The 11338-nt window shown below is 39.7% G+C and overlaps 2 protein-coding genes across 2 annotated transcripts; both read right to left on the reverse strand.

The window, feature by feature from the left end:
- On the reverse strand, nucleotides 1-2206 carry LOC135708419 (zinc finger protein 558-like). Its single transcript, XM_065230521.1, has 4 exons — nucleotides 2009-2206; nucleotides 1142-1757; nucleotides 618-1079; nucleotides 1-553 (listed from the first exon to the last, which is right to left on the reverse strand). The coding sequence occupies exons 1-4, from the start codon at nucleotides 2061-2063 to the stop codon at nucleotides 325-327; spliced, it is 1362 nt and encodes a 453-aa protein (XP_065086593.1). The 5' UTR covers nucleotides 2064-2206; the 3' UTR covers nucleotides 1-324.
- A 7108-nt stretch (nucleotides 2207-9314) lies between these two features.
- Nucleotides 9315-11205, reverse strand: LOC135708415 (zinc finger protein 691-like). The gene is made up of 4 exons (XM_065230517.1): nucleotides 11049-11205; nucleotides 10334-10961; nucleotides 9811-10272; nucleotides 9315-9746 (listed from the first exon to the last, which is right to left on the reverse strand). Exons 1-4 carry the CDS (start codon nucleotides 11110-11112, stop codon nucleotides 9524-9526), a joined length of 1377 nt encoding a protein of 458 aa, XP_065086589.1. The 5' UTR covers nucleotides 11113-11205; the 3' UTR covers nucleotides 9315-9523.
- Between the last annotated feature and the right edge of the window lie 133 nt (nucleotides 11206-11338).

Raw genomic sequence — 11338 nt, forward strand, 5'->3', positions numbered from 1 at the left:
GTAAATAAACGAGCTAATTAAAAAAAAAAGCAGTACAATATTATGATTTAATATAAATTAAACAATAATCAATCAATGGCTTCATAGGTATCAGAAAGATAAGATCGCACATTAGAGGGAATGCAATCAGCATCCCAAAATTTACTAAATATGTGATTTTCAGCCAAATTCTGATACGTTTCAGGTTTTGTCCGACTTTTGTATGGAGGCCCGCCATTGTGCAACGCAGTTCTGCCGCTATTCGCATAACAGTCCTGTGCTATGTCCTATAGATTTCCAACCTGCATGCGAATGCGAACAGCGGAAGTGCTGTTTCACTCAATTTCATCCTCCAGTACTATTATTCGATCCATGGTGCCGCGCGATGTGATTCTTCAGGCTGACCTTATAGTTGAAGGCATGCTCGCACAGGTGACAGGCGTAGGGCATCTCCTGCGTGTGGATGCGCTTGTGAACCTTGAGCGAGAACGGTGCCTTGAAAGCTTTGTTGCAAACCGTGCAGACGTAGTTGCGCTCCTCCGAGTGGACACGATTGTGCAGGAGGTGGTTTTTCCTGTAAGAGTAGAATTTTAAGCCACCATTTATCGGGTCAATGTTCCAATCATCATCTATCTTACGAGCTTCGGAACTTCCGTCCACAGATGTTGCAGGTGTACTTAGCTTCGCCGTGCACGTTTTTCGTGTGCTTCCACAGGGACCCCTCATTCTTCAGTTGCATCCCGCAAATGTCGCAAATTCGGCCTTCCTTTTCGCAGTACTTCCGCTCGTGCTTGATCCGGGTGAAGTTGCTGAAGAAGGTGTTGTCGCAGAATTTGCGGCACTTGAACGGCCGAATGCCTTTGTGCTTGTTCAGGTGGAATGTCAGTCCGGATTTTTCGATGAACGTGGCCGTGCAAATTGGACAGGAAAAATATTTTTCCTTCGACGGCGAATCGAAGCTACAGTGGGTCTTGTGTATCCGGATGGCGTGACGACCATCAAAGTTTCTGCCACACATTTCGCATGTAAAAATGTTTACCTTATAATCGCCTTCCTCCAATGGGACAGGTTCTGTTGCGTTGGACGTCGTAGGATTAGAGCTATTAAAATTAAAGATGTTTGAACAAACGAAAGTTGAAGAAACATTTTTATACAAACTTACGGCTCAATTTTAGGTTCTTTTTGAGCTTCATTGGAAACAGAAGTGACTTCAACCATTTCAGTATTTTCCGGTTTCTTCTGCCGTTTTGCCCTATTCTGGCGAGCAGCCTGCTTTATTTTGGTTTCTTTCCCATCAAGTTGGTCCACATGCTTCCGAACCATTTGACGCTTCAGCTCGATTGCATTCAGCGTACTCTCGGCCATCCACTCGTCATTCTGCTGGTCGTAGTCCAGTCCCATGAGGAATACCTTCAGCTTCTTGGTAGCCTTCTCACAGCACTGCCTAAAGTCTGTGATCAGTTCGATCAGCTTCCAGCAAGTGGGACACATGGCGCGATATTGCAGTTTTATGAGTATACCCAGTGCCTGAGCCAGCTTATGCTGTGCCTCGGTAACGTCGATGGCATTCGGCTCACGGTTGGAGCAAAATGTAACCTCCGATCCCGGTGGACATTTCCGCAAACATAGGATGCAGACAATGGAACCACTGATGCTGGGTGGGGCATGGGACTTTTTTGTTCTTGGCTTTTTCTTAACCAGCAGATCTTCCAGAAGTGATTCATCAACTTCAGATAGACCGTCCGAAAGGCGTTCCTCTTTGATGTCAAGTTCTTCCGCTGGAGAAAAAAAAAAACATAATTATTATTGGAACCGAACATGTATAAACACTAATAGGGAATTCCTTTACCTTTATTACCGGGTGTGAAACCGAACTTTTTATCAGTGCTAAACTCAACCTGAGGTAGGTTTTAAAAATAATTTTAATGACGTTCGACCCAATCTTGGTACCCGCTCCAGGTTGGAACTCAATAATAAACGAATTCGCTATAAGCTGTATTTCAAAAATAGGTATAAAATCCTGCTTTACCTTCGATATTCATTGAAGCAATTCCTTCTGCATCGTTGTTGAATGGATATGACATGGTTTGTCCTCAGATCTTTTTTTTTATTTTAGGTAGGTATGTATTTATTGACCGGGTAAAACTTTGAAGCAATCACTACAACTCAAGGGAAACCGCGTAGCATGTCCGAAAGGTCTAACTCGAAACGTAAACAATGACTTGGATAGTCGGTTTCTTACGAATGACTACACACGCAACCAGAGCTGCCAGGTGATTTTATAAAAAATCTGTATCCACTCTATTAAAAAATCTGTATTTTCTGTATTGACGATTTTTTTCCTAATTAATCATGTTTTGTTGTTTTACAAATACAGTGCATACAAAATAACCATAAAAAGTGCTTAACCACCTATTCGGGCTATCGTACTAACCATACGGGATATAATTGCGCCATTTGTGATATCGTCCGTACTTATTTATAAGAGTGATATTGAGCCGTTTGAAAATGTATGGAGATTTTAGTTTCTATTCATTATCTTCCTGATAAGCAGTTTTAAATGCAAAAAAGTGCACGAGTTCATTACTATTTGATATTTTTAATATAGATGAATACAATTAATTACATCATTTGTGTGGTAGTTACACCGAAAAGTCGAGAGATGTCGCCCCGCCAGTGCTGGTAAAATCATTTTTGCAGTATGGAGAATATCAGAAAATCCAAAATTTCTTACGAAATACATTTTCAATGCAAGTAAAATGTTTACGAGTACTTGTATTTGTACCATTTTAATGTGCTCGGGCACTTTTCTTGTATTTAACATACATGCTTATATTGGAAATATTCAATTAATACTGTAAATCCCCATGCAATCAAAAAGGTTATTTTGTTTTTATAAATTTTAAATTTTTTTTTTCTCAAGCATTTTATAAAAATCTGTATAAATCTGTATTGTTATTTAAAAATCTGTGATAAATCTGCATTCTGTATCGGGTCTGTATTAAGATTAAAAAATCTGTATAATACAGATAAATCTGTATAAATGGCAGCGCTGCACGCAACACACCCACTCAAACTATAGTCGCTATATTCATAGTCTGGCGGATAGAATCTCGGGAACTAAAATGTCCCGAAGTTTTGATCAATCTGGGTGGATTTTACCTAAATTTGAATAGTTTTGAAATAGCGTGTAGTCAGATTCCGTGTGCACTGTAACTGGCGAGTACCCATTAATGGGTGAAAAAGTACCCATTTTGTGGTAGTGTATGGACCTGCGTAAATGAAAATTTCAAATAGTGGGTACTTTTTCACCCATTTCCGAAACCTGTTCAGGGATCAAAAATGGGTACATATTTACCCATTATTGGGTGAAAAATATCTTTGTTGCACCATAACGTTGCTGACATACTTGGTTTACATTTTCGAGTGCATTTGTTCCGAAAACTACAAAAAGTGATATATATGAATAGTTTAAAGAATGGTGATAGCTTCAAAAAGCTTCAAGGTAAAAAATGCTATATGATTTGAATGATTTCTTAGCTTATAACGTTGTTAAAAGCATATTTGTTTCATTCCACAAATTTGAGTCCCATAAATACATTTTAAAAAATGGGTACTTTTTTACCCAGTTACGGAAAACAATGCGTTCTGGAAATGGGTAAAAAGTACCCCATGATTTGACGTATAAGCTCTTTACCCATTAGTGGGTAAAGACGTTTTACCCATTTTATGAGTTTACCTACTTTACCGCGAAATGGGCACTTTTTCACCCATTAATGGGTACTTTCCAGTTACAGTGTGGGTGTGTGGTCATTCAAGAGAAATCGACGTTCAAATTCATTGTTTACGTTTCGAGTTATACCCGTGTGACATGTTTCCCCTGAACTTTCGAATTCTCGATTACTTTTTCGAAGGGACGTATCAGCTTTTGTAAACAATGCATTTGATCGTCGATTTGACGTAACTGGTAGCTTGCCCACGCATGTTAACACTAACATGAGATAGGGAAACTTTCCCCTACCTGATAGTGGTGTTAGTGTGCGTGGACGAGCTATCAGTTACGTCAAATTGACGATCAAATGCATTGTTTACAAAAGCTGATACGTCCCTTCGAAAAAGTAATCGAGAATTCAGCCGCATCGATTATTAATGAATTCGTAAACAGAAAACAGCTGTTATAAAATTGGTGATGTCAATTGACAGTTGTAGATCGATGCTTAAAGCCAAAGTATATTAAAGCACAGGTGTAATATTCGCTACAATGTTGACGTAGTGGTACATGCATGTATTAGAGTCGGTGTATAATGAGTCACGCCAAGAGTGAAGCCAACCCTAATAAAAATTGTATGGTTAATTTGCTTAACGACGTGTTCTGGGTATCATCCAAACCATTTGTGGAATAGTTCAATGATTTGGGTTGTCGTTCGTTTATGGTTATTTTTTATTAGGGAAGTCTACCTATTGAACTGTCAAACCGGCTACCTATCGTGCAAAGTAAACAAGCATTACGATGCTATGAAAGGTCCACGAAAGGTATTGCAATTAAATATTAAATATAACCGAAGAAATGATCATATACACGCAGTGAGCATTACATTTGTTATGCGATACGTTTTGTAATGATCAGTAATGACAATTTCTACTATTTTTCCTTAAGATAATTCCACAAAATCACTGATTTAATGATATACTACAGCCGTTATTTTTTTCCTCGCTAGAAGTCATTTGAAGTTGATGCAAGTTAAAAGAAAGGGACTCTGTTGCCAAGTTAAAAGAAAAGGAATCTTTCGAAAACCGTGATGCGAGTTCAACTGTTTTTCTCTTGGCGTGACTCATTATACACCGACTCTAGCATGTATATAGATTATATTATATCAGGCATAACATTTGATAACGGCACAAAAGCATTTGTAAACAAACTTTCTAAGGCCCTTTACACGCGAACCAAAGTACGCTCACGCAAACCAACAACATCATCGGATAGGGGCAACTATCACCTTTCCGAAAGTGGTATTGGTTTGCGTGGGCGTACTTTGGTTCGCGTGTAAAGGGCCTTAGAAAGTTTGTTTACAAATGCTTTTGTGCCGTTATCAAATGTTATGCCTGATATATAGATTCTATAGATTCCATAGATAAGTGGAGACACAAAAAGGTTTTTTTTTGCAACCATGAAATAAATGATCTTACTGGCAATGTGCATGCCATCATAGAGGTCTTCGTTGTGCAGTTTTGTTTTGTTTTATTATCTGCGCAAAAGTTCAAAATGAAGTACAAAGCAAATCTTTGCAACAATTATTCGAGGAATTGTTTGCCTAATATTTCCTTTCCGTTTGTTCTCATAATATTATTATAATTCCGCTACAAAAACATCATGATGACGTCATGCTCCTTTGGCTACACTAACTGCCAGTTCGTTGGGCTACATTCTACTTTACATCCGCTTATCTATGGAATCTACACTGAGAGCAGTTGCGGAACTAGCTGAAAATACTATATTGAAGGGTTGTTTCAAATACATAACACCATTAAATTTGTGCAGACTACATCTGAAATTGATTACAAAACTGAAAAACAATCATGTCAATACGTAGAGTAAAAACTACTATGCTTCATAGTGCTCTTGACAATCATTAATAGTTAATAGTTCAACCACCGACAAACCGATATGACACTTAGTTCTGACTTATGCCCGAAAATCGTAAACGAACGAATTAAATGTACAGTGGTCTGAACTGTCAAAACCATAGGATTTTTTGATCTTGATAAAAATAATATGTCCAGAATAGATCAGACACGAACCAATTCATAACTTTTGCATGCGAGTTCATGGCTTAGCTAAATATTTCCCGCGAACACGGAGCCAGATGTCAGTAGTGTGCCTTGATCAGAAATTTTATTGTTTTTGCTATGGTCATTCATGTCGGTTTGTCGGTGGTTCAACCAACAATCAATACGAAACTAACGATTTTAAATTGGCTCACTACTTGACTAGCCTATTGGCAAATAGGCAAACGATTAACGTATCCCATTCTAGTCGAAATTCTAGTACTACGCAATGTTTGTTTTGTTCGCTATGAAAGTTTGACAGATAAAATGAGGGGTTATTGGTTTTTCCTATGTTTAGAGGGGTGAATCGATTAGCTTGGGACCGAAGAGAGTACCAGAGCTGAGCCAAAAAATTGAGCACGTTATTTCGGGACCTTCTAGTCTTAGAGTTACCTCTATGCTAGAAGGTCCCGAAATAACGTGTTAATGTTTTTTTAATGTTTGCTATAAACCATCAAATAAATGGAAAATGCGAACAAATCACAAAAGTCATTATAACTTCAAGGTTCCAAACTCATGCGATATTGACACCTTGATTGGTAAACTTCGGCACGTTCGGTACAGCGCTTGGTACAGCGATTTGCACATCTAAATCATGCGGTACAGATTATGATGTGCATAGTTGAATACCACTGGGCAAAATCACATAAATTTAATTGGATCGCATAAATGTTATGTGAAATTCAGATGAATTCCATTAATTTTGAACTGTCAAACTTTCATAGCGAATTAAAACAAACATTGTGTAGTACTAGAATTTCGACTAGAATGGGGTACGTTAATCGTTTGCTTAGGACCAATAGGCTAGTCAAGTAATGAGCCAATTTAAAATCGTTAGGTTCGAATTGATTGTTGCTTCTAGTCTTAGAGTTACCTCTATGATTAAAGTGCATCTTCTTGGATGTAAAATTAAAATTTATTTTTTGCTGTGTGGCGTTTTCATGCAATGTCCTTTATATAAGGTCCGGGTCAACAAGCAGCTTGCTGGTGTTAGAAGCAAACATATTGTAAACATTGCTGAGTACTCAAGTGACGGACGACGTCACTCTACCATAACATTCCATACTGCGAACAGTGAGATTTACGTTACTGCCAACAGCTGTTTAAACATTTGCACATTTCACTAACCCCAATAAGCCTGTTGGCTCGGACCTTATTGGCGTTGACGAGAGCTCTGTAACTCTTTACTCATATGGAGAAATCTCATATGTAATTGTCAGTCTATGTGTGAAACATGGCGGACTTTTTCTTATTCTCTCACTCCAACGCAAAACCCCATAAGGAACTGTCAAAATGTGTGTGAAGAAACGTCACTTCGGGACTGGTGTCAAGGCGAATATAAACCATATAAACGTCATTGGTTCTCATGCGCGTAGTTTGTCGGCTCACGAGCAAGAGATAATTTCGACAGTGAGCATGCATAAGGGCCTATACGCGATGATCGATTCTCTTCGTCGATTTTCTCTTTTGTTAGAACAACCGTACCAGTCGTTGCCATTTGCGGCACTATTTTACTTACGCACAGCGTTTCCATGTTGGCTCAATCACTCCTCTCCACACCGGTCGTTGCTATCAGAGTCATAATTTAAGTTACCGTTTTCCACACCGGCAAAACAAACTTTTGGCGTTTATTCAAAATAGCAACCGTCTGATGCGTTGCTACCGGGTTGCTAAATTTATGAACTCACTACTTCCCAAGGTGCGGATTGCTATTTCAATCTGAACCTGAATAGCAACCCCCGGTACGCAAGTAGCGTTATGGTAGAGGTTGGTAAATGTGCCTTATTTACTCATTGGTACGGTTGCTCTTAATAACTCGCTAGATTTAACCATGGTGGGTATATAAATGGTGATACAGCTTTGTCACTATATAGGCGAGGAGGTCGCGGGGGGGAAAAGTGCGGTTTTAGTGCAAATTGTAAACAAACTCGGTCACTGTCCCATACAAAAATCCAACATGGCTGAATCATGAATTTGACACATTAGAACACCTATATGTAGTCACCTTGGATTTAACGTTTCTCGGTGCGTTTGCTGTTGCTTTTGATAGCCAATACAACCTGTTACTACTCTGCATTGAACAAATTCTAGAAAATTGTTTCGCCTAGCTGTAGCAATGCAAAGAGAAAATCGATGAAGAGAATCGATCATCGCGTATTCGCCCTTATGAATCGATTTTGTCGGTACAAATTATCGCTATTTTGTGTTTATTTTTACTATGTGCATGTTCAAACTGACCTCCCATAAACAGTATTCACAAGGATCTAAAAAGTGTGATGAAAGTGCACGTTTCTGTCTAATCGTCTTGGTGTCTTTATCAAGTAAGCAATAAGTGCACCGAAGACACCAAAACGATTTGACGGAAACGTGCACTTTTTAGATCCTTGTGAATACTGTTTATGGCCTCCAAATTTTGTGGTAAACCTTCCCTTTTGACAATACTGAAAACATCATTGACGTACCTATACCAACACCTTTAGTTTGCTTGTAAAAATTGTCTCACAAAATTGAAATAGCTTTCCTCAATTCAAAGACGAGTAAGTGTAAGAATCGACTGATTTTTTTTTTCAATTCTCACGTTGTTTTAGAAGCCAATTTTTCAAAAGGCTAAAAGCTTCCTTTACTGGTACACTAGGGAAAAGTGCCATGACATGGAATCCATGACTTCATCTTCTCGAATATCTTCTGATGCCTGAAGTTGACTTACGAGGTTTGCAATACTTTGAACTCGTAATAGATTAAATTGTAGTGGAAATGACGGCTTCGGCATGCCAGACTATTTTCGGCAACCCAAATTGAAACACTATTTTCACTGGATTTTCTTACGAAAACACTTCGCTGAATGCATGCAAACGATTCTTTATGCTTTCAGCTTCAATTTGACTATATTTTTACCACTGAGAAAAAGCAATCTAGCAAGGTTTTCTTGAAATGAAACACACGCACTACAAATTGTAGCTGATTTCGAGTTGCCGATAATAGAACAGCAGATTTACATGCAGTTCAAATGGAACGGTTGCCGACAATACTCGCTCTCACTAGAGAAGATTACAAAGCTCCAGTAAAAGCGTTTCAAAACAGTTTTTGACAATTCTTTCGACTGAAATTGTTAGAGCAGCTGGCAGCAAAAGATTGTAAACAAACCAATACTGCATATGTGTGCGTTCCTTAAGAAAAAGGCTATAGAAAGAAGGTCGCTGCTTAGGTTGCCGAGAATACGTAAATTCCCCTACCTACGTATTTGGATTTATCAACTTAGTTTTTTATTAATTATTCTCAAGCACACGTGTGCTCTCCTTGCTTGCCACATTACTCTGTCACCTCTTAACTCTCGCTGTGTCACATCATCAACCGTTACCATATCGAGGAGCTATAGCGGATTCCCTCCGCGGCCCCAATCATAAGTAACAGCAGATTTTCTCGATCATATTTATGGCATTAATTTACAAATAAACTGAAACTAATTTCTGACTATCGGTATCTCAGTGTAATTTTTCCCACTTAGCGTAGTTTATTCATACTTGTACTTGCTTAAAACGATGTATATATTAGTCTGATAATGAAATTCACTGTAGATTCGAACAAATCTTGAATCTGAAATGTCTCTTAATATCAAACCAGCGCGCTGTTCTGCCGCTATTCGCATAACAGTCCAACATGAAAATGCGAATAGCGGAAGTGTTGTTTCACTCAATTGCATCCTCCAGTACCCCCTAAATCAGTAGGTATTATTCGATCCATGGTGCCGCTCGATGTGATTCTTCAGGCTGACCTTATAGTTGAAGGCATGCTCGCACAGGTGACAGGCGTAGGGCATCTCCTGCGTGTGGATGCGCTTGTGAACCTTGAGCGAGTAGGGCGCCTTGAAGGCTTTGTTGCAAACCGTGCAGACGTAGTTGCGCTCCTCCGAGTGGACACGCTTGTGCAGGCGGTGGTTTTTCCTGTAAGAGTAGAATTTTAAGCCACCATTTATCTGGTCAATGTTCCAATCATCATCTATCTTACGAGCTTCGGAACTTCCGTCCGCAGATGTCGCAGGTGTACTTAGCTTCGCCATGTACGTTTTCCATGTGCTTCGACAGGGATCCCTCGTTCTTCAATTGCAGCCCGCAAATGTCGCAAATTCGGCCTTCCTTTTCGCAGTACTTCCGCTCGTGCTTGATCCGGGTGTAGTTGCTGAAGAAGGTGTTGTCGCAGAATTTGCGGCACTTGAACGGCCGAATGCCTTTGTGCTTGTTCAGGTGGAATGTCAGTCCGGAGTTTTCGATGAACGTGGCCGTGCAAATTGGACAGGAAAAGTATTTTTCCTTCGACGGCGAATCGGGGTTACAGTGGGTCTTGTGTACCCGTATGGCGAGATGGCCATCAAAGTTTCTGCCACACGTTTCGCATGTAAAAATGTTTACCTTATAATCACCTTCCTCCAGTGGGACAGGTTCTGTTGCGTTGGACGTCGTAGGATTAGAGCTATTATAATTAAATATATTTGAAAAATCTAGAGCGGAAGAATGATTTTTTCCAAACTTACGGCTCAAGTTTTGGTTCTTTTTGAGCATCGTTGGGATCATCGTCCTGACCAATCACGGGAGTGACTTCAACCATTACAGCATTTGCCGGCTTCTTTTGTCGTTTTGCCCTGTTATGGCGAGCAGCCTGCTTTACTTTGGTTTCTTCCGCATCAAGTTGGTCCAGATGTTTCCGGACCATTTGACGCTTCAGATCGATTGCATTCAGCGTACTCTCGGCCATCCACTCGTCGTTCTGCTGGTCGTAGTCCAGTCCCATGAGGAATACCTTCAGCTTCTTGGTAGCCTTCTCACAGCACTGCCTAAAGTCTGTGATCAGTTCGATCAGCTTCCAGCAAGTGGGACACATGGCGCGATATTGCAGTTTTATGAGTATACCCAGTGCCTGAGCCAGCTTATGCTGTGCCTCGGTAACGTCGATGGCATTCGGCTCACGGTTGGAGCAAAATGTGACCTCCGATCCCGGTGGACATTTCCGCAAACATAGGATGCAGACAATGGAACCACTGATGCTGGGTTGGGCATGGGACTTTCTTGTTCTTGGCTTTTTCTCAACCAGCAGATCTTCCAGAAGTGATTCATCAATTTCTGATAGATCGTCCGAAAGGTGTTCCACTTTGATGTCAAGATCTTCCGTTGGAGAAAAAAAAAAACAATTATTATTGGCACCGAACATGTACAAACTCTAAGCTGGAATTCAAAAATAGGTATACAAACCTGGTTTTCCTTCGATATTGATAGAAGCCAGTCCTTCTGCATCATTGTCGAAAGGATATGACATTGTTTATCCTCAGATCTTTATTTTATTTTAGGGATGTATTTATTGAACGGGTAAAACTTTGAAGCAATCACTACAACTTTCGAATTCAGCTACATCGAAGAATAGCAAATACGTAAACAGAAAACAGCTGTTATGAAGACAGTGGTGTCAAATGACAGTTATAGACCGATGCTTAAAGCCAAAGTATATTAAAGCACAGGTATAATATTCGCTACAATGCTACACT

Source organism: Ochlerotatus camptorhynchus, unplaced genomic scaffold, assembly GCF_037179485.1.
Source record: "Ochlerotatus camptorhynchus isolate MF236.1 unplaced genomic scaffold, CSIRO-AGI_Acam_v1.1 ptg000330l, whole genome shotgun sequence".
Taxonomy (NCBI): Eukaryota; Metazoa; Arthropoda; class Insecta; order Diptera; family Culicidae; genus Ochlerotatus; species Ochlerotatus camptorhynchus.